Below are 24,032 nucleotides of genomic sequence, written 5' to 3' on the forward strand. Positions count from 1 at the left end.
CATTTTTGTGATTTTGTGTTTATCGCAAATCTAATGTATTTAAATGGCACTGCATTTGACCTGCCACTTTCTGTTTTTGTGCCTTTTGCAGTTTCTCTGCATTTTTAAATCGCAGGGCAGTGTTGCTTTTTCCATGTACAATGTGCAAATCGCGTTTAATGTAGGTCAATGGAAAAGCAAAAAAAGCACAATTTTTGTGCAAAAAAATTGCCTCTGATTTTGAAATTAATTAGAAACATTCTCATGGTAAATAACTTCATTGGCATGCACAAAAAAATTGCAATTAGAAAAATCGCACAAAAAGTAGAAAAATGCATGCGGAATGCGCACAGATAATTGTGGACACTGCTTGAGAGTGCATCATACTTCCGCATAATACAAGGCCAATGTGGCCTTTCTTTTCTTTTTCTACAACACTTTCCTGCATTGTGATTTTGTTAAAGTGAACCCGAGGTGAGAGTTATATAGAGGCTGCCATATTTCCTTTGAAGCAATACCAGTTGTCGCTCCAGGGTCCATGTCGCCTGATGAACTTGCGTCACCTGGCGTCATGGGCCAACCACCCCTGACCACCAGCGAGCAATAAAATACTCTAAATAATTTTGATAGTACTTTTTCACCAACATTTAGGTACTTTTTCAATTGAAAAATGCCTAAAAGTTATTTTAAAGAGTATATGAAAATTATGTCCACGGAGATAAAAAAAAAGTTAACGTGTACCAGAGCTGTGGAAAAAAAAAAGGAATTGATACTCACCCGCGGCTCATTTGGGGTCAGTCTGAGTCTTCTGTGCATGCACAGACCTCCCGCGCATGTGCAGTAGACCCAGACTGGACCCGACTGAGCCAGTTACTGGGGCTGATCGCGGTTGAATGCATGGCAGACTGCAGCGCCGGAGGACGGCGTGGGATTCAGACGTGTTTATGCTGATGGAGGAAGCCACGGGTGAGTATCAATTCTTCTTTTTTCCACAGCTCTGGTTTACATTAATTGCTTATGGGCCATTGTGTCATAATTTACACCCAATCCACTGCATCAAGTATGAAATGTGTGCTACATTAACACAGTGCGTACAGAATGTAACCTAGATTCATGTACTTTTATGTTATTGACATTATTTGGATCCAACTGTAATATGTTATGATTATGGCCACTCACATGGGGCCCCTTCATGTATTCTGCACAGGGTCCCACCAAATGTTGGCTTTGTCCACCTCTGGCACTATATCCTATGCTTGTCCAGACCCAGTGGAAGGAGTTATCTGGTGTAGGATCTCTTCCAGCTGAATATCTCCTCTTGCAGGTCCCTGTAAGCAGATAGCTCTCGCTTTTGCAAGGTTGGTCTTCTCCGTCTGGTCATCATGTTGGAGTTCCTCCGTTTGGTAAACCTCGTTTTCTCTTCTGTTTGAAAAAATTCAGTCACCGACTTAAAATACTCTAATGTAACTTCGTGACTCCATGCTACAGAGAAGTCTGTAAGGAAGCCGCAGTGACCTCCAAAATGTGTTAACAGCAGTAGAAAGTATGGGTTGGTCCTAAAAAGTTCAATGGGGACGGTGTGCTGGGGCGGTCCCCGGACAGAATCGTCCATGCTGCAGATGCACAGGACAGGGATTGCCACTTCATCCACATCACGCAGCGGATCGTTCCGCTCCCAGAAAGAATCCCAACTCACCTTCTCACCCTTGCGCTGACAAAACAGAATTTCATATAGCTCTTGAAGAGTCTTGCTGCCAAATAGCTTATCTGTTGGTAGAATGTCTCCCAAAGCTGTGGAATATCTGTAATGATAACAAATTAACTGAGGTACAAAATATAATTTAAAAAGCTATGAATTATAAAAAAAAAAAAGCTACTGCTTTTTATATTAACAAATGGAACACTTCAGGGTGTGTCCTCTCATTATGTTTACTCCCAGTGTTGTCATGTTTGCTTATGTCACTTGTGCTTTTTTTTCCCAGAAGAGAGAAGACATAAAATAGAAGTCTGAAGTGCAGGAAATACAATTTTTTTAATTCCATTTTAAAAATTCCAGTTGCCTAGCTGTCATGGTGAACGCCTGGCTTCAGAAGTTTGAGCCACACGCCTGAACTTTGAAACACACCTGAACTGGGGGATATAAAGTTAATTTTTGCTTACCTAGGGCTTCTCCCAGCCCACTGTAGTCTTTGAGGCCCATCAGTGTCCTCCGGGTCATCTCTGTTGTCAGCCTAGGTTTATACCCCCCTAGTGAACAGGCGATGTTTTACAATTCAGCACTTCACAACTTTAACAGTTTATTGCTTGGTCATACAACTTAGCACCCAAATGAATTTACCCCTTTTCTTCTCACAAATAGGGATTTAATTAGGTGGTCTCTGATTGCTGCTGCGTTTTTTATTTTTTTATTAATAAAAAACACATTTAAAAAAAAAAAAAAACATTGTTTATTATTTCCCTCCCCCCTAAATTGTCTCTGGACTATGTTACATACAGCACATGATACATACATAAACATATGTATATGGCAGGGATTCGATTGTGAGCCCTTCCGTGGGACAGTTAAGTGACAAGACTGTCCCTTGTACAGCGTTGTGGGAGATCGTAGCGCTACATACACATATTTCTCCCTGTATATCCAAAAAACAGCCTCCCAGCCGCGATCGCGGGCTGGCAGGCTGATCAATGCGGCCAGCTTTGTTTACTGTTGAGAGTTTGCGCTTGTGCAAGCTCCAATCTAATCTCGGCTCTCGCGAGGTCACGCCACCTGGTGTGGCTGAAGAACGAGAGAAGCACTCTGTGGCCGCCATCCTGCGTTAGGCGGTCACAGAGTGGGTGTAGTCAGAAAAGTATATATAGGGGCTGTAGTCTGAAAAGTAGCATTGCTAATCAATATTTTTATTATAATAACTCCCACTGCAACCCCACTATAATGGTGCCCCTATTATATGTCACTACAGAATAATTTATTTCGCCAAGTGCAAAGAAGTTGTACCCGAAATTGATTTTGGCTCATACAGGTTCTGGAAAGAGGGGGAGGGTTGGATGGTGAGAGTAACGGGGAAAACGTCCGAAAGCCAAGAACCGTAGTATGGCAGCCTCAGCGCTTGGCTTTCGGACATTTCCCCCCCTTACTCTCACCATCCAACCCTCCCCCCTCCTTCCAGAACCTGTATGAGTCAAAACTAATTCCGGGTACAACCCCTTTGTATTTGGCTAAATACATGTGATGATCGCTGCTGCAGCAGCTGTTGCTGGAAGTAGTAGTGCTGCAGCTCAGGCAGTTCTGATCTATTTCCATGCAAGCTGCATAGCTTTGTCTGTCTTTCCCTGCTGTCAGCTTGTGACTGATTATCATTCACCTGTGTGGGAATCTGCATGTCTGCTCCCATTGGATGACCTCAGTATAAAGATCTGCTTCCTGCAGGGTTTCCTTGGGTTTTCATAGCTTTAGCTTAAGCCTGTCTTGCTGTCGCTTTAGCCCCCGATCGTGTTTCTTGTTATAAAGATACTTTGCTGGTCTTTGCATCATATATTGGTTCATTGCCAATATATATGCATACCAGCACGTTTATTATTTTCCTTGTATTTGTGTTACGTTGATACATCAGTGTCGCTGATGTATACGTACACGAACTGTTTATATCCTGTGTGCAGTTAGTCAGCTTTCCAGCACGTTTTGGTAGGTTGCGCGTACCGTGACCACCCGTGCTGAGGTAGTTACCCTGCTCCTGGTTCTGTTTGTGGATTGCGTTCATCTCTGCGAAGAGATAACGAATCCTTCTGAATCCTGTTCTGTTACTGTTTGTGGATTGCGTTCATCTCTGCGAAGAGATAACGAATCCTTCTGAATCCTGTTCTGTTACCGTTTGTGGATTGCGTTCATCTCTGCGAAGAGATAGCGAATCCTTCTGAGTCCTGTTCCCTGTATTACTCTAGTCCTAGTCAGCGTTCCTGCTTATGTCATATATCGGTTCATTACCGATATATACATATGTTAGTCAGACGTTACAAATAGTTTCATTGATAGCTGTAATTGTAATACGCTAGGAAAACATACTTATTGTATATTTATCTGTGTTACGTTCATCTATCTTGATCCTGCTGTTTTCTGACTGTCCTGTCCTGTCTTTGTGAGGCACGCCATCGCCGCAGCGCATTGGCTGCCTCATTCCAGTCTGTCTGGTTTTGGACGCTTGCTGTCGCTAAGTAGCCGCTAGCTAGCAAGCGTTCATTCTGTCTACCTGTCCTGATCTCCTCAGTTCTGGTTTATGCGCTCAGCGCTACTTTGCGCTGAGACGTTATAACGAAAGCATTGTTTGTGGCTGTCAGATCTGCACCGGCTCTGTGCGCCACAATCTCCTATTGGAGTCTGTCCTTCCCTCCACTATACTAGGGATAGCCTGTTTCCTGGTGCTAGTGTGTGTACCTCCTCCACGCCAGCTCATGCGTTGCATGCTGACTGTGGAGAATACACCACCAAGCCTTACATTATGAAAACCCCATTACCAATCCCTATTGTGGGGGGAATTTCCAGAAATTATGACACTGTTTGTCAGGGGTCCTGCTCCTTTAAAAAATTTGAAAAGCTTGGTCCTGAAGTTACAGACAAATTTATATCAGAATTGGTTAAAGTTCTGGCCAATCCCGACTTTCGGGCTTCTGCAATTTCTACCTGGTCTGATTGGATCGTTTGTGCTCTTTTTAAGGGCAAACTTTTTGATTGGGCAATCGATGTCTTAGATCACACTCAGTTTAGACAAAGTCCTTTGCAATTTATAGCTTTTGTAATTCACAATTGGTTGCGCATAGATCCATTGCCTTTTCCTCTTAATGAACTCCTGGCAGCAGGCCAATCAGCTGCTCCTTCAATTGCTTGCAAGAATGAGCAGCAAGCAGAAAGTGTTACTGATAATTTTCCTGCAGCTTTGAATAAATCAAAAACAGCAAGGTCAAAGGCAAAACGCAAACGTTCTAAGAAACGTGTCCAATCTGCAGAGTCGTTATCCTTAGCGACTGAGACCTATAATGAGATTCTGCCATTAACAGATAATGAAATGCAATTGTCTTTCAGGGGAGTTAAATGGACTTATGAAACTACTAATGAACTTTCATCACTGGCTAGGGAAAATAAAGATTTTTGTTTAAAAGAATTATCTGAGTATGATTATGAGGAGATATTACAGAGTATTGAACAAATCAACTTATTTGTGAAGCAAGGAAAGTTTGCATACACTACAGTTAAACACTTGCTACAGGTATTAGAGATTCTTAAGAATAAGGAATCTGCCAATCACCTGCTAATTAACCCAATATATGTCCCTGCCACAATCATATCTGCAAACTGTGATCTGCCTGTTAAGTATGCTTGGAATCCTCCATTTGAGAAAGGAGAGATGGAAGCTCTGGTCAATGAATGGAAGAATGATTCAAGTTCATTTTGTCAATTTTACAGTGCAAAAAGTGAATTAGTATTGAATGCATGCATTAAGTCTGCCTATAACCTAATAAAAACTGGTGTGTGTGGGTATGACTTTGTGGCTCCATTGATCGATGTGTGGAAAATGATTTTGGATGATTTTTATGCGATTCAATCAGTTGATACCAGGGAAGACACACTGTCAATTGGAGACTGTCCCACTTCTCCAGTTACTGAGTCCCTGCCATGTCTTGTGAATGTTCCTGTAACTCCACCCTGTACCATGGATAACTCAGTGTTACTTCCCAGTAAAACAGAAGCCACTGATACTTTCTTAACTTTGCCCTGCACAAATTTCTCAGCAGAGAATCCAGAGGTCCTGCTGACTTCTGAGTCCAGCCTAGCCAGTACTCATGAGTCTTTGTTCAGTGAAACAGACACCAGAAAAATCTTGCCTGTCTCTGCAAACACTTCTGCAGAAATTACCTGTGTTAATAAAGTTCAACTCCTGTCTGATCCAGCAGATGCCAATAGATGCACTACATCAATTTCCGAGTCCCAGCAATCCTGTCCAGAAATCTCAGAACCCCAGCATCTGAATTTTCCAATTTTACAATTGAATGGTGATTCAGATGCGCAAACATTGTGTCTTGATCTTCCTGTTTCTACACCTCGCTCTAGTTTCGTGAATAGCTCAGAGCATCTGCTCTGTGAACCTGAAATCGCAGAATTATTACCTTGTTCAGAAAATGTTCCAATAAATTTGCCCTGTACCATGAATTGTGCAGTAGGTCTCTCCAATGAAACTCAGGTCACAGAATCATTATGCTGTCCAGCAGGTGCTTCCATGGTTTTGCCCTGCAATATGGACTGTTCAGTGATCCTGTCCAGTGAAGCTGTGGTCGCAGAGTCTTATGCTTCACCCAGTACTTTGGATATTTCAAACCCTCTAGCAGAAGGGTCTGAGGCACTGCTTACCTCAGTTGGTGTTGCAGTAATATTCACTTGTCTAGCAGCTGTTTTGGAATTACAGTCTGCTCTAATAAAACTTGGTGAATTTCTGCCCAGCAAAGCAGAAGCCATTGAAATATTGTCCTCGTCAGCAATTGTGTTAGATACCTTGCCCTGTACACAGTCTGATTTAACCAATGTTGAGTCCCTCTCCAGTGTTGTAACAGCCGAGGAACTCCAGCCCTGTCCTCTGAATGTTTCAGAAGTCTTGCCCTGTAACATGGATAATTCTGATTCTCTGGTCAAAATAATAGAAATCTCAGAATTTCAGTCCGGTCTGATGAGTGTTCCTGAAACCCAGCCCTGTATCCTGAAAGATTCTGGTTCTCTGGCCGCTGTGGCAGAGGTTCCAGAGTCCCCTTCCTGTCCAGGGAATTCCTCAGTTTTGCCTAGTCCAGTGGGGGCTGCTGCAATACTGACTTGTTCTGCAGCGCCTCATGAGCTCCAATCCAGTGTATTAAATGAGTCTCTGTCCAGTCCAGAGGTAGTTGTGGAGTCCCTATCTGGTTCAGTGCACACATCAGAAGATTTGTCCTGTCTTGTTAGTGCCCCTGAATCTGATTTGTTACTGACTTTGCTGGAATCAGCGACATCTAAGTCTGATCCAGCATTCTTGTGTAAAAGTCCAGTAGTTGCGAAGTTTAGTCATGATTTTTTTTTGGCCAGTCCTGGTTTTGGTCCTGTCTTGGCTGACCCTGAGGCTCACAGTTCCTTGACATGCCCAGAGGTTTCTCTTGTGCCGGTGTGCCCAGATGTTCTTTGTGTGCCAGAATGCCCAAGTGTGTCTAAGGTGTTAGCGTGCTCTGATGCTTCCTTAGTGGGAACACGTTCTGATGTTGCCGGTCTGCCTGCATGCCCAGAGATGGTTCTGGTCCCTGAAGGCCCTGATATTGATGTTTGTCCTTGTGGCCCTGACTCGGGAATTGCCCTAGGTTCCATAGGGGTTCTTGATAGTTCTCCATGTGAGCCTAAGGGGCATTCTGACCTATGGGGATCTCTTTGGAGCTTCAAGGTGTTCTGGGAGGTCTCTGAGAAAACTTGTCCTGGTGCCTTGGACTGGTTCAACAGTGGGTTTTGTGTTGGTAAAGACAGTACCGGTGGGCATTGCAAAGGCTTTGGCGTTTCTGAACGGTTCCTGGAAGGCGGTGGGTATCGCTCAGGGAATTTCGGAGGGCTTTCTTCTGGAAATCATGGTTCTGATGGGTGTCACATTGGGGCTTGTAGTACTGATGGGCATGGTTCTGTAGGTTCTGGTTCTGATGGGTCCAGTCTTGTGGGGACTGATTCTGGAATTCGGTCTTGCCGGGCTGTCCCGGTCATCATGAATTATCAGTCGGACTGTTTTGTTGGGAATTTCAGTTTTGAAAAGCGTCTGGAATCCGCTTTTAAGGGCGGGGGTACTGTGATGATCGCTGCTGCAGCAGCTGTTGCTGGAAGTAGTAGTGCTGCAGCTCAGGCAGTTCTGATCTATTTCCATGCAAGCTGCATAGCTTTGTCTGTCTTTCCCTGCTGTCAGCTTGTGACTGATTATCATTCACCTGTGTGGGAATCTGCATGTCTGCTCCCATTGGATGACCTCAGTATAAAGATCTGCTTCCTGCAGGGTTTCCTTGGGTTTTCATAGCTTCAGCTTAAGCCTGTCTTGCTGTCGCTTTAGCCCCCGATCGTGTTTCTTGTTATAAAGATACTTTGCTGGTCTTTGCATCATATATTGGTTCATTGCCAATATATATGCATACCAGCACGTTTATTATTTTCCTTGTATTTGTGTTACGTTGATACATCAGTGTCGCTGATGTATACGTACACGAACTGTTTATATCCTGTGTGCAGTTAGTCAGCTTTCCAGCACGTTTTGGTAGGTTGCGCGTACCGTGACCACCCGTGCTGAGGTAGTTACCCTGCTCCTGGTTCTGTTTGTGGATTGCGTTCATCTCTGCGAAGAGATAACGAATCCTTCTGAATCCTGTTCTGTTACTGTTTGTGGATTGCGTTCATCTCTGCGAAGAGATAACGAATCCTTCTGAATCCTGTTCTGTTACCGTTTGTGGATTGCGTTCATCTCTGCGAAGAGATAGCGAATCCTTCTGAGTCCTGTTCCCTGTATTACTCTAGTCCTAGTCAGCGTTCCTGCTTATGTCATATATCGGTTCATTACCGATATATACATATGTTAGTCAGACGTTACAAATAGTTTCATTGATAGCTGTAATTGTAATACGCTAGGAAAACATACTTATTGTATATTTATCTGTGTTACGTTCATCTATCTTGATCCTGCTGTTTTCTGACTGTCCTGTCCTGTCTTTGTGAGGCACGCCATCGCCGCAGCACATTGGCTGCCTCATTCCAGTCTGTCTGGTTTTGGACGCTTGCTGTCGCTAAGTAGCCGCTAGCTAGCAAGCGTTCATTCTGTCTTCCTGTCCTGATCTCCTCAGTTCTGGTTTATGCGCTCAGCGCTACTTTGCGCTGAGACGTTATAACGAAAGCATTGTTTGTGGCTGTCAGATCTGCACCGGCTCTGTGCGCCACAATCTCCTATTGGAGTCTGTCCTTCCCTCCACTATACTAGGGATAGCCTGTTTCCTGGTGCTAGTGTGTGTACCTCCTCCACGCCAGCTCATGCGTTGCATGCTGACTGTGGAGAATACACCACCAAGCCTTACAATACATTATTCTGATTCTATTGTACACATCTCCCTTTTAATTGCTTTCATTAAAGCATCCACTAATTTAAAGACCCCCTGTAGCCTCCCCTATAGAGCACCTTTATATACTATGTCCCTTTATGGTGGTACACCTGTCACGGAAGAGCCGTGAGACAAGAAAATGCAATCGCAATCGGTTTCCTGCACCGATTGTCGTTACCAACCCAGATCAAAATTTTATGTTTAGGGATAGCAGGCTGCCGAGCCTGGGGTCACTGCCCTTTCATAGCTGCTGGCAGAGCTTCTTTTCATGAGATACCTTTGCTCTGATAAGCCAGGGTTTGCATTCAATTACCTGGTTCAAAGAAACTTATCCCTCAGCTAAGTTTGATTCAGTACAATTTGGCCTAAGCTACTTTAGAATGCAGGAAGGCCACAGCAGGAGGCCTATTGAGAATGTGGTCACTGATAGACACGGCGGGGCCGTGTAATCAGCTTTAGGAATACATGGAGTATATGATTTTTGCTTGTTTAAGGAATACCGTTTATATGAGAGGTATGAAAATTAAAATTATATCATCCTGCTGGTCCAGGTCTAGTGAATATTTTAACATTAAATTGATGGCAAGGCCATCCCCAAAACCCGAGGTATTCAGCTACTTCATGCCAGAACATACAACACCAACCAGGTTTGGTGTCATATGAACTGTCATATTCTGAGGATTCTGGATCTGTGACTGTTATTTGTGTGCGACAAGCGTGCGAGGAAATATGAAAATGTAATATTCTCGCTGACTTCAATCTTCCACCCAGAAGGTTAACCGCCCCTGGGCTGAACCTGAGACCCCACCCTAAAATGTGGGTCATTCAAAAGAAGTCCTCCATATTCCATCGTTACGAAAGCATGCTGCTGGTTTGAGGACTGAACCAGCGGCCATTTTCCTGAACTGAAACAAAGGGCTGTTCCATGTGCTCAGACTTCACAAAAGGACATTTTTACCTGAGCTTAAATATTTGTTTACCTCTTCCCTTTTTATTTTTATACTGTGCTACTATTGTCTCTATAATTGTTGATTTTAATGATTTTCTGTATATATTATTTATATTGCATTATAATAAAATACTCTAAAGTCATTTATTGATTTCTCAGCTACACCTACTATTCAGCCACACAGAAAGAATCCTAGCTTTCGGAAGATTTGCAACCGAGAAGTGTTGCTATTAGCCAAAATAGAGTGTGTTTTTAACCGTTTATCTGCAGGTCTTAGAGTCAGCCAGAGTGGGCTTCTCTGTCCCATTTAAACAGATATGGTGGCAGCCTAGTATTCTGGTTTTATAGGTTGCACGCCTCCTTCTGGTCTGTCTGCTGCCAAAATTCCAACGGTCTCAGCTTATCTATTGCATCCACGAGATTGGCTGGTCTGTATGCTGAAACCGATTGGAAGGCATTGTGCGGTCCGGCCACACCCTTATATAGCTCTACCTGGTCTAGTAGTCCTTCCTTCCTCTTAAATACATTTATCCTGGAGGTCTTGTGGTCCCCCCCCCATTAATAGATTTCCATAATGGTATAATGGTTATCCTCCTTTCCTCATAGTCTAGTACTCCCACTCCCTTATATAGATGTCCCTGTCTAGTGCATCCCTTTCCATATAGACTTCTCTGGTAGGCCAATGGTCCTCCCTCCCTTATATAGATCTCCCTGGTAGTCCCGTGGTATTTCTCCATAAATCTATTTCTCTGGTAGTCTAGTGGTCCCCTCCCTTATATAGATCTTCCGGGTGGTCACCCCTCCCCTTTAGGCTGGTTTCACACATGGGGCAGTCCGATTGTCCTACAGCAGGTAAGGCTGCTGCAGGACAATTGCACTGCACCATTTCTCCTTGCACATTACCCTGTGCCAGAGTGCGACTACAGGGTAATATGCATAGCTCCACACCCCAAACACTGATGTGCTACCTGCTGGACAGGAGGTACGGCCGATAAGCACATGTGCTATTTAGATTGTTGCAGTGCCATTGTCTGCAATGTAAATGCGTGTTGAGTGGTACTTCTCATACCACTCGGCAATGCACTGCAGAGTCTGCACTTCCACCGCATCATGTCGCACCGTTGGGTAGTGTGGGCAGTTTCATAGAGACTAATGGCCACTGCAAAGGAAAAGCCGCAAGGGAGCGATGAAGGAGAGTACCGCGTTGTGACACGCCATAATAGTGTGAAAGGTGGTGGTCTGGTATCCTTATAGACTTCACTGGTAGTCTAAAAAGAAGCATGATGGGTCAGTATTAACTCACCTCTCCCTTTTACAGCCTTAGTGCAGCTTTTCTCCACTTAGCACAGCTGCAAGCATTGTACTGCAGCAAATACTGGGTCCTGGCTTGATGACATCAAGAAAATTCACTGTGCTCATTAAATGCAGTTGTATCTAGGTCCTGGTGTAAGAATGTAGATACCGTATTTTTCGGATCATAAGGACCTTAAAGTGAACCTCTAGACTAAAAATCTACTCAGCAGCACTGAAAAGGCTTTGTGTTTCTTTAACAGCTTCACAGCATCAGAACTTTGTTTTTCTTACGAAAGCCTAATTTTTAGCTGCACAGAAGCTAAGCTCCGTCCCATCAAAGAAAACTGCCCAGGCATTTTTCCCCTGATGCTGTGCAAAGCATGATGGGATTTCTGATGTTGTTGTTCTTATTGCTTAGCAACTGGTAGGGGTGATCAGGTCACAGGACAGTTGGAACTGTGTCTTATTCTCCCGGTCACCTCCTTTCCAACCAAAAAGATGGCTGCCCTCATGAAAACACAAACATTTGCCTGTTCTTTTGAAACAGGGTGGGTAACAGAATATATTACCTATCTATTTTAATTAACATAACTAATGTAGCGTAATGACAGTATGTTTGTTTAGGCTGGAGTTCCCCTTTAAGATGCATCTAGGTTTATAGGACAAAAACATATATACTAAACCTTGTGTCTCCATGGTCCAGGGGCATCTTGTGGATGTTCTCCCCCCAATTATGTTCCTCTTGTGTCCCCCTAGTACCTTTTGTGCCCTCCAATGTTCCCCTCAGTCCCCATGTGTTCTCTGTTCCTTTGTCCTCTTCTGTATCCATGTCCTTTTCTGCCCCTTTAAAAATTCACATACTGACTAACAGTACCGTCAAGCACTGCAGCACATCAACATTTCTGGTAAATGGGAGAGCTGGCTGTCCTGGCTGCATAGCGGACACTGACAGACCACACAGACATACACAGACATCCCTGTGCAGGGAGCGCTCCCACCATCCATTCCATAGAGAGGGAACTATGCCTGCTGCTCGACATCATGTCCATGAACCATCCTGTTGTGCAGCTTCCAGCACCCTGCCCTTTTCTATCTCTCTTGTGACCTCCGTCCTTAGCTGATCTTAATTGTGCCTCATTACATTCATGCACTGTGGCTGCCACTCAGAGCAGTGTACACTGGTGCACGCTGCGACTTCGCCTTTGCCACAAACCAATTCCCACTAGTATCAACCACCACCATACCAATGTCCCCATATCCTCTGTGGCCTCCGTCATTATCCACTCTTAATTGTGCCCCATTCCATTCATGCGCGGCGGCTGCCACTAAGAGCAGCATACACTGGTGCACGCTGCGGCATCCCCTTCACTACCAGACTGAGCAGCCAATCAAGCAGGGTGCTGCAGCCAGCCCCACCAATCTCCACCACTCTGCTCGTTAACAGGACCCGATGGAGGCAGGACTATGGCTCCGTCATTGAGGCGCATGAATGCATTACATGAATGGGGCACAATTAAGAGCGTCTAAGAACGGAGGCCACAGAGGACATGGGGACATCGGTATGGTGGTGGTTAATACTACCGGGGGACACCTTTGCGCTAGTTCGTTTGCACTGGTCCAAATATAGTAGTTGGACCATAAGACGCACTGACTTTTTCTCTCCACTTTTGGAGGAGAAAAAGTGCGTCTTATGGTCCAAAAATACGGTATACTATAGCTGAGGTAGAAGTGGTTAAATACAACCACTTAATAGGGTGTAGGTCCTCCTTGTGCTGCTAGAACAGCTGTGACACCACCAATAAATGGACTCCATCAGATCTCTGATAGTTTCATGTGGTATAGGGTACCAGCACATTCCACAGAGGTTTGATGGAATCCACAGTCTCCACAGTCATCCCTCACGTAAACCATTCTCTGTCTCCACAGTTACCCCTTACCACCTTGCCCTATTCTATCTAGATCAGATTATATCTGACTGAGAATCAGCTGAATCACTGTTTCCGTCCATTAGCACTGTACTGCTCGATGCTATACAGCAATACATAATCGCCACTTGTAATCCCTGTGGCTATTTATGCATTTGATCAGTATTTATTTAAATGTTTTGGAAAATGTTGTTTTTTCCTAGGGGAAAAATTATGCTGCACTTCAAAGGAAACTGAACCAAGAGTGTTATAGAAGCCGCCTTTACTAACTGCCTTGAAAATGCTATTTGTCCAGCTTTATTGTGTGATCTTTTTCCTTGAATGTCCTCTGAATCACTGACCTACAACAAATATACAGATCAGGCGTTGCAACACTACTGCAGCTCCACTGACAACATTCCTATTGCAGAAGTGGGACATTATTGAAGCTAACAGTTAACATTACAGCAATCCTTATATTAAAAATAAAATATGGCGGCCTCACTATTATCTGATCAGGTTTCCTTTAAATGAGGCAGTTAACAAATGCTGCATGAAGCAGATTGTCCATATTGTTCAGTGGATATATATATAGTGACCAGATTTTTCTGGGTCCAACCTGGGACGCGGGGGGGGGGGGGGCGTACGACTGGGGGGGGTGCCAAAAAATGTGCATGGCCGTGACATTGTATGGGCAAAGCAGCAAATATAGCCATCTATGACCACTAAATAATAAATGCAGCAACAGTAGCAACAGTTACCCTAGACACCAGAAAATAAACGCAATGTGGGCAGCATTTCACCAGAAAATAAACGCAATTTGGGCAACATTTCAGCAGAAAACAAACGCAATTTGGGCAACATTTCAGCAAAAAACAAACTGTAACAATTGTGGAATTCTCTCCGTGATCAGCGCACAAGACGTGCGCTGACACTGCGGAAATCCTCCACAAGCGTGTAATTTGAGGGAACCCAGCAAAAGGTGCAATGCACCTGTAGAGGGAAATTCCTGTCGGCAGGAGGAGCTGTGGAATGCAGAGGAACAGCTCCTCTGCCCTGCCACAGACGCAAGACAGGAATTGTACGAAGGGAAGAAACGCAGGGCAAGATAGCCCTGAAGGAGAGAGAGCAAAGCGACAGAGGGTATGTGTGTGCACCAATCTAGTCGCCAACCCGCGCCAGTGCATACACAACCATGAAGAACAGGAGAGAAGGCAATCGCCAGGGATGGCGATTGCTAACAGCGACACAAGACTGAATAAGCACAGACGAGGAATGTATGTATGTCCACCAATCTAGCCGCCAACCTGCGACGGTGGACACACAACAAAGGAAACCAAGTGAGAACGCAATCGCAAGAGAAGCGATTGCGAAAGAGAATGAGCACAGGGACAGATTGTATGTGTGTGCACCAAACTAGTCGCCAACCTGCGACGGTGCATACACAACAGCAGATATGAAGTAGGATCGCAATCGCGAGAGAGGCGATTGCCAGAGGTGACACAAGGCTACAGCAAGGCAGAGCACGAGAGTAGCAAAGGCACAGCAAATCATACAATGAGAAGATAAGGAAAATAACAAATGCTAGCTAAACGCGAACACCGCACTCATTCGCAACAGTGCACGTGTTTATGCGCGGTCTCTGCGTGATAAGCACAACAGGGACAAGCACGCCTAACTAACTACCGACAGACAAACATGAAACAGAGGACGCGAGCGCTTGCTTAACGGTTACCTCACCGAGCCTCCAGCAAGCGTTCGTAGCAGACAAGACAGATACACGAAAACAGGAATAAGTGAGAGAGACGGATCCACAGCACTAGCGCAAGGCGAGTGTGATCCAGGCAAGACAGATTAGAGGAGATAGCTGGTAGCAACCTCTGCTCCAGCTATACTCCAAGGACAAAGATCAGAATGACTTCCTGTCGACCACTGCTGGGACAGAACAATCGCAACAGACAAACAAAACAGATATGCAATCCTAACTGCACTAGGGAATCTGCCTAGTGCAGTTCCAGGAATTACTCTAAACTAATCTTCAAACAATGAGCAAGGCTGACACTCCAAGAGTGTTCCACAGGACTAACCCTTATGACCAGCAAAGGACTCTGGGAAACATAGCTCTTTATACTGCCAGTCATCAAAGGAGGCAGGTAGGGGATTTGCATAACGAGTGTATGCAAATTCCTCAGCAGCAGAACAGACCAGAAACTTGTAATGAAAAGACAGGTCTCTCTTGCAGAGACCTGCAGCCCACAGACTAGAGGAATGGTCAAACAGCTGTCTGCCAGTGCATCCAGCTGAGCGGATCATTGCACAAACGCAATTTGGGCAACATTTCAGTAGAAAACAAATGCAATTTGGGCAACATTTCAGCAAAAAATACACGCAATTTGGGCAACATTTCAGCAGAAAATACATGCAATTTGGGCAACATTTCTGCAGAAAATACACGCAATTTGGGCAACATTTCAGCAGAAAATACACGCAATTTAGGCAACATTTCAGCAGAAAATACACGCAATTTGGGCAACATTTCAGAAGAAAATACATGCAATTTGGGCAACATTTCAGCAGAAAATACACACAATTTGGGCAACATTTCACCTGCAAAAAAAAAGAATTTACTCACCTGACAGAAGTCTCCTCTCCCGGCCGGCCTCTGGCGCGCAGCTCCCCCCGGAGATATTGCTCCTGCAATCTCCCGCGCAGAATGGAATAGCAGGGCTATGGGAAGATGGCACCCGAAGCCCTGTACTGGAGAAACAAATAGTCTCCAGTACAGGGCTTCTGACGCCATCTTCTCGTAGCCCTGCTCTGCCTGCCAGAAGACTATGCAGGATGGAGCGGGCCCATGGCTTAAAGCGTGACGTTTCCCAGGACATAGCGCAGCCTGGGACAGGGGACCCTAAATCCAGGACGCGTCCAGGCTAAAGCGGGACGTCTGGTCACCATATTATATATAAACCATTTCCACTAAAGACTGCAGCAAATTGTGAGCAGTAAAGGGTTGCACCGACTGCTCTATCAGGCTGGATCACATGACTAACTTATAGTTGCAGCAACCATGTTTGTTGGTGGCCATTATGGTAGGCAGTAATGTCCAAACTTTGGACCGTTTGGGTTAAGGTCCTTGTTAGTGAGCAAATGGGTCAGACAGAGTTTTCTTAGTGGAACAGACTATACAGGCGGTCCCCTACTTACAAACAAGTTTCCTTCTGGGAGATTGTAAGCTGAATGTGTTTTCCAGCAAATGGAAATGTATTTGAATGTATCAGTGATACAAAAAAGTCTTTGTACAGTGTGAAAGTATAGGTTAAAGGAAACCTGAATCTAAACACACAGCAGCATTTTTACTTACCTGGCACTTCCTCCAGACCTATGTACTCCATTTGCCTCCCTCGCTGTCCTCATGGGCGGCTCAATTCATTTGCAATCTTTGTGTAGGCACAGAACCAGTGGCGGCTCCAGGAAATTTTTTTAGGGGGTGCTATGCAGGTGCTGGACCAATTTCTGGGGGAGCTGCCGACCTGCCGCAGCAGAAAATGGGTGTGGCTACAACCTGCGGCGCGCGAAGCGCGACGCGGCGAAAAAATGGGCGTGGTCATGACCGGGTGAGGGCGGGGCTAACTGTAATTTAAAGTGAACCCAGGGTGAGAGTGATATGGTGGTTGCCATATTTATTTCCTTTTAAACAATTCTAGTTGCCTGGCAGCCCTGCTGATCTATTTGGCTGTAGTAGTGAACTGAATTACACCAGAAACAAGCATGCAGCTAATCTTGTCAGTTCTGACAATATTGTCAGAAACCCCTGACCTGCTGCATGCTTGTTCAGGGTCTATGGTTGAAAGAATTGGAGGCAGAGGACCAACACGGCAGCCAGGCAGCTGGTATTACTTAAAAGGAGATAAATATGGCAGCCTCAATATTATTCTCACCTCGGGTTCCCTTTAAAAGTGCAACGCAAAGACAGAGGGCCCAAGTTTTGGTGACCCTTTCCCCAGAAAATTCACATAATTGTGCAGGTTTTCTCAAGAAAATTCACGTAATGTGAGCAGATTTTAACAAAAAACACATCCAATGACCCCAATATGCACAATCGGTAGCAGATATGGCCCCAATATGCACAATCGGTAGCAGATATGGCCCCAATATGCACAATCGGTAGCAGATATGGCCCCAATATGCACAATCGGTAGCAGATATGGCCCCAATATGCACAATCGGTAGCAGATATGGCCCCAATATGCACAATCGGTAGCAGATATGGCCCCAATATGCACAATCGGTAGCAGATATGGCCCCAATATGCACAATCGGTAGCAGATATGGCCCCAATATGCACAATCGGTAGCAGATATGGCCCCAATATGCACAATCGGTAGCAGATATGGCCCCAATATGCACAATCGGTAGCAGAAATGACCCCAATATACACAATCCGTAGCAGAAATGACCCCAATATACACAATCCGTAGCAGAAATGACCCCAATATGCACAATCCGTAGCAGAAATGACCCCAATATGCACAATCCGTAGCAGAAATGACCCCAATATGCACAATCGGTAGCAGAAATGACCCCAATATGCACAATCGGTAGCAGAAATGACCCCAATATGCACAATCGGTAGCAGAAATGACCCCAATATGCACAATCGGTAGCAGATATGACCCCAATATGCACAATCGGTAGCAGATATGACCCCAATATGCACAATCGGTAGCAGATATGACCCCAATATGCACAATCCATAGCAGATATGACCCCAATATGCACAATCCGTAGCAGATATGACCCCAATATGCACAATCCGTAGCAGAAATGACCCCAATATGCACAATCCGTAGCAGATATGACCCCAATATGCACAATCCGTAGCAGATATGACCCCAATAAGCACCACCTGAAAAAGAAAAGAAAAACCCATTTACTCACCTACAGCCGAAGACCTTCTTTCCCGACCTCCTGTCCCGACCTCCTTGTGGCGCGCAGCGCCCGCGCGCCCACGATCCTCTTCCTTCCCGACGTCACGACGAGACTTCCTGCCTGCATGCAGAGAGCAGGGCTACGGGAAAATGGCCGCCCGAAGTCTGCAGAGCAGGGCTCCGGGCGGCCATCTTACCGTAGCCCTGCCTGCTGCTCCGTGCTGCCGCTGTGTGAACTGACTTGGCGTCTTTTAGACGCCTGAAGTCAGTTCACTCCAGGGGGTGCTTTGGGGGTGCTTGGACAATTCTAGGGGGTGCTCGAGCACCCCCTTGCACCCCCCTGGCGCACACATTATAACGCCTCTGTTATGCAACGTGGACAAAGTTGACCAAGCCTAAGGCTAGATTCACAGTGGTCAGTTGCATAATGCATGTGTTAAAATGTGTGTGACCTGCAATGGAGACTGGATATAGACTTTAATGCAAAGCCTGCATACAGCAAGTTACAATAATGCGATCAGTTACTGTGAACAGGCCCATAGAATTTTATGGGCAGTAAGTTGACATGTAGAATTTTTCTGCTGCGCAACCGAACATAATGCAAACTGGGGAAATCTCCCGAGGGCCAAATCTGATGGCTCCAAGGGCCAGATATGGCCCATGGGTGGGAGTTTGACATGTAGGGCACAGGTTTACATTGCAAGTAAGGTTTACAAGTGGTCCAGCTTCACTCTGATTTGTTACAAGTTGATTTTAATGTTGCATTCTTGTGGCTTTGGGTCTATATATTATAATACTTCCATACAAAATACATTGAATGTATCTTGAAAATAGCACCTGCGTTTTGTTTTTGTTTTTTTTAAAGCATTGAAAAGATTGAGACAAGTGTTTTGATAGGAATGTTTCAGGATTTTTTTTCCTTTTTATACAGTGAGAAAAATGCATCTAACTTATGATTAAGGCTTGGTGTAATTGCCTTCTTAAAACAGAAGGAAATCTACAATAATTCAGCTATAAGTGAACATTTGTGGTTACCCACAATGCACTACTACTGAATATGCACATTATCCCTTTTCACCCTTGATAAGCCAAGCAAGCATCCAAAACTGCTGGTGTACAGCAAGCTTATAGCTTTAAATTTTACACAGCCATATCAAACATACATGTAGACAGCCTATTTCGGACTTTTGGTCCTCATTAGTACATGGCAGGGATTGATAAGGCTGTATGAGATAGGGCTTGGACCAGTACAACAGAGTAACCAAGCAGCTCAGGGTGACCCAAACTACTAGGAATGTATAGGGGGATAAAAGGAACCAAAAAGCCCTCCTACTAAAAAAAGCAAAGCTTGGTGTATTTGCCTTCTTAAAACAGAAGGAAATCTGCAATAATTCAGCTATAAGTGAACATTTGTGGTTACCCAAAATGCACTACTACTCAATATGCAAAGGAATAATTTGCATATTCAGTAGTAGTGCATTGTGGGTAACCACAAATGTTCACTTCTAGCTGAATTATTGCAGATTTCCTTCTGTCTTAAGAAGGCAAATACACCAAGCTTTGTTTTTTTTAGTAGGAGGGCTTTTTGGTCCCTTTTATCCCCCTATACATTCCTAGTACTTATGATTAACACAGGGAAACCTTGCTAAGTTTTTAAACTTTAGACTTTGCGGCCAAAAGTGAGAGGGATATGAAGACTGATATATTTATTTAAACAATGCACATTACCTGACTGTCCTGCTGATCCCCATGTTTTTGACAAAAATTGACTGCATTGTTTGAGGGCCCTTTCACACTGGTGCGGTGTGGTGCGGCATATTGCCGCACTGCTACCGCAGCCCAATGAAACCATACGGGGAAGTTCATGTTTCCCACGGTGCGGTATGCTGCTCCAGATGTGCCCAATTTAACGCTAGCGCAAAACTACGTGACCGTGCGGCATCTGCGGCGATCTACGTTGGCCCGGAAAGCTTGTTAGTGTATGGTGTGGTGATATATTGGGGTGCTGATGATGTTAAGGATAATAACGGAAAATATTCTTTCATTTTTCTGCCTGTGTTCCGTGTAGGTCTGCTAGAAGGGAGCTGTTGCCTTGAGTTGCTTGGGGCAAGGAAATGGGTGATTATCTTGACCATATGAAGTACTTTGAGTTTCTGTATGCAGTTCCTCTGAGAGTGGTTCCCTGCTAATGGGATTATCTGCCTGGCTTTGTGAACTCAGGAGACGGCCCATTGTCTCAATACACAAAGCAAGACTACCAGAGTCTGGAGACTAACACAGGGATGTTTGAAATGTACATGAAAGCCTACTGGAAATGGGTGAAGGGGTGAAGTCCTTTTGATACCATTTTTTACCTGTGGAAATTGAATTATGTCTGAATAGTGGGCTGAAAATGGAATTGCTTTGAAATCTGTAAGTGTAAACAGGATACTTGTTGTTCTCAGGATACAATCTTACCTGTGAAATCTGCAACCTTCAAAAAGCTGAAACAGGAACCCTTTGAAGTTCGCATATCACAGGAAGATTATGACAAGCGTTCGGTGATGTCACAAACGGGGAAATTGCATTAGTTCCTGGGGGCTGGACATTAAATGCCCCAGGGGACACTTCAGACTATTTAAGCTGGTCCAGAACAGTCACAGGTATCTTCTCTCGAGAGTAGCACATTGCTAGAGATGATCCCGAGGAAATCGGTAAATCCGCGTATCTCCACGGTTGGACATTTGCGATGGTAAGTTCACTTTAGTTTATTCCATTTTTATTTTCGGCAACCTGTCTTGTGTGTATTTTTGTAACTTTTATCTTTGTAACTTTTTTATTTTGTTTTTTGTAATCTTTTGTATATATTCTGTTCTGCATTGTTCCACTTTTTTCCCTGGAATATTAAATTATTATTTAATAAGCTTGACTTCTGCTGTACTAAACTAACACTCATAGCCTAGAAGAGATTGAAGTGCAACTGTGTATAAATCCATGCCTAATTGTATGCTTGAGCAACACTACCATATGAAATTGGAATTGCATTGTGTGTGGGGGCGTTTGTCATACGTTGGCCTAAAGCGCGCAGCTGACCCAACGTACGAAAACGCCAGTGCGAGTAGCTAACAGTATCGTTCGGAACGACTGTTAGTGGTTTTGCTTCACACATTGTAAAATTGCAACTGTGTGTGTGTGTGTGGGTGCGTGGCGTTCCCGTATTCGGCCTAAGCGCAAAGCTGACCCAAATACGAAAACGCGGATGAGGACTCGACAGCAGAGTGGAAGTGTCTAGCGAACCGCTAGTGGTGGCAGTGAGAGGTGTTCTGAGGGGTCCCAGCCTTGTTTTAGCTCGAATAAGGCTGCTCCCCGCTTGATCTGGTCAAACCCGCAGTCGGGAACCGTATACGCAGGCGTGCCGCGGGCCGGTTCCTGACATATGGCAATGCAGGTTTTTTTAAATGTTGGCGTCAAGACGCCGAGGCGCACATGCGTGGAATCATATTTTTACAATGCGCTGCCCTGCACTTCTGCATATCTGAAGCAGGAAGTGACCGCAAGCACGTGTCACTTGCTGCTTGGCCGATTGCCAGACAGGGAGCACCATGTACTAACGCGGTGTTCCCTGAAGGCTTGTTTTTGGTGGTGCAATGTGGTGTGACGGGCGTGACGCACCGCATCGCTGACGCCAAAATACAGAAGCAGCCTCAGGTGTGATGATTCAGACACTACTGATGCCAGAATGATCAGAAGGACTACCAGAAAACTGTTATTGTTTCAAAGGAAATAAATATAGCAGCCACCATATACCTCTCACTTCACGTTCCATTTAAAGGGAGCCTAAAGCAACATGGCTATAGAGGCCACCATATTAATTTACTTTTAAACAATGCATATTGCCTGGCTGTCCCGCTTATCCTCTGCCTTTAATACTTTTCGCCATAGACCCTCAACAAGCATGCAGATCAGGTGCTCTGACTGAAGTCTGAATGGAATAGCTGCATGCTTGTTCCAGGTCTGTGATTCAGACACTATTGCAGCCAAAGAGATCAGCAGGATAGCCAAGCAACTGGTTTTGCTTAAAAGGAAATAAATATGGAAGATAGATTTAGGTTCCCTTACAGTAGATAACTTTAAAACTAGCCCTGTGCAGAGACAACATAATTCACCCCCTTAGAAAGGTTTCCTCACGTTCTTGTTCATTCCCTACACCGTGTTTTAGTGGTAAAGATCTGTCAGCTTCTATCTCCAAGATGGCCACCGCAAACAGGGATCAAAACTTTGGGGTGGTAAGTAGATCCGCTTTGACTGACAGAGCAGGCACCCAAATACCAGCAAGGTGTCCAGAATCGCTGGGGTGGACAGCACTGAAGATGCTATGATGCTTGTCCAAGACTCACAGCAGTGTGGAAGAAAAGGATTCCCAAAGAAAGAAGAGAAGGCCTGGGAAGGTAAGTAAAGTCTTTCCTCCCCATGGATCATTTATAAAAGTTTGCCTAGAGATGGTTTTAAGTCTTTAGAAGTGTAGCCTTACACATTGTATTAATTGAATAACACAGTTTTTACAAAATATTTTTTTTTTGGTAGGCATTTAAGAATGAAGTTTCACCTTACCTGCTGAGAGCATATTTCTGATATAGCAGCAAAGCCCATTCATATGGCCAGGGCAGCTTTTTCTCAAACCACTCCTGGCAGCGGAACACAGGGGAGATGCAGGAGGCAGCTGTAAGGTAGCTGGATGAACCACATTCACCGAGATAAGACAGCAACAGTCCAGACCCCAGCCCTTCGCTGACGGCAAATACCATTGAACCTGGATGCCTGGAACGAATATAAGCAACTGCTTCCCTCAGGTCTCCAGGTTCCCCAAAATCTTGCAACTTCATGGTAGTTAGTGGGCAATCGTTTTGTCCTCGCCTATTAAATATGACTGGGTAATAACCTTTTCCTAAAGCCTGTAAGCAGAGGTGGTGAATGTTTCTGGTTAATTTGCCAAAAGGGTTAGGAATGACCAGGAGCAGTGGTGGGCTGCTTGTGGCATTTGTGCCTCTTCTGAGCTTGGAAGTTTGTCTTGGACCCACTACCCAATCTAAGGCAATAATGCCACCATCTGTGAGTTGCAGGTGATCTCTGGCTACCTCCAGTGGATCGTCAGCTGGTAGCAAGTGCTGCATAAGAGTCTGAAGATTTGGACAGCTCCTCCACCACCAGTGAGACGGCTCAAGTTGTGGCAAGTGCTGGATGGCCTTGAGCAACCAATTGGCAAGGGCTGATGGTTTACATATGAGCTGATAGCCTCCAGGAAGGGACTCCCAGGAGCCTTTGAGGATATCTCCAAAACAGTCATCCTCTTCTTGGTCCTCCATGTAATTGTCTTTTTTCTCTTTAGATTTTAGCAGAACCCTGAAAATAAAGCCAAGCAGAAACTGCATGCCAAAGCAGACCGAGCTCCGCAAAGCTGACAGTGAAATCATATTTGGTCACTTGTTTCAGGGCTGACTTCTGATCCTGATCTGCTGTCCTTGAACCAAACATGTCTCTTTCTGCTTTACCTAACAAGTGCTTTATTTATTTAAGCACTCTGCTCACAGTTGGCTTTGGGGTTTAGAAGAGGTTGAACTGTTCCTGTGCCAAATTGTTTAAACAGTGATTCATGTTTGTGTGTAAATGAAGCCTGCTGCTTATACCCTCGGTGCTTGTGGTCTGCTGAGTTATGATCTATTAAGGAACAGCAATGTGTCCTTTTAATGAAATTATTAAATCATTTGTTGCAATAGATATCTGTCTTTCAGTTAACTTTTCCTTTGCGTCATAAAAGTACGCATGTAAAAGAATAATCCTAGGGAAAGCGCAGTAAAAGTGTCCTTAAAGATCAGTACTTTG

At 44.7% G+C, this 24,032-nt stretch overlaps 1 protein-coding gene across 1 annotated transcript; it reads right to left on the reverse strand.

Annotated features, from left to right (window-relative positions):
• Positions 1–785: 785 nt before the first annotated feature.
• On the reverse strand, positions 786–23,676 carry LOC137544778 (protein ABHD15-like). Its single transcript, XM_068265868.1, has 2 exons — positions 22,764–23,676; positions 786–1,781 (listed from the first exon to the last, which is right to left on the reverse strand). The coding sequence occupies exons 1-2, from the start codon at positions 23,621–23,623 to the stop codon at positions 1,259–1,261; spliced, it is 1,383 nt and encodes a 460-aa protein (XP_068121969.1). The 5' UTR covers positions 23,624–23,676; the 3' UTR covers positions 786–1,258.
• Positions 23,677–24,032: the final 356 nt, after the last annotated feature.

Source organism: Hyperolius riggenbachi, chromosome 2 (assembly GCF_040937935.1).
Source record: "Hyperolius riggenbachi isolate aHypRig1 chromosome 2, aHypRig1.pri, whole genome shotgun sequence".
In the NCBI taxonomy this organism is placed as follows: Eukaryota; Metazoa; Chordata; class Amphibia; order Anura; family Hyperoliidae; genus Hyperolius; species Hyperolius riggenbachi.

Excerpts from the sequence above, each read along its gene's own strand:
- LOC137544778 (XM_068265868.1), bottom strand. The coding sequence starts at position 23,623 with ATGATTTCACTGTCAGCTTTGCGGAGCTCGGTCTGCTTTGGCATGCAG. Across the intron at positions 1,782-22,763 it reads CAGAAATATGCTCTCAGCAG|ATATTCCACAGCTTTGGGAG; the intron begins GTAAGGTGAAAC and ends TTATCATTACAG.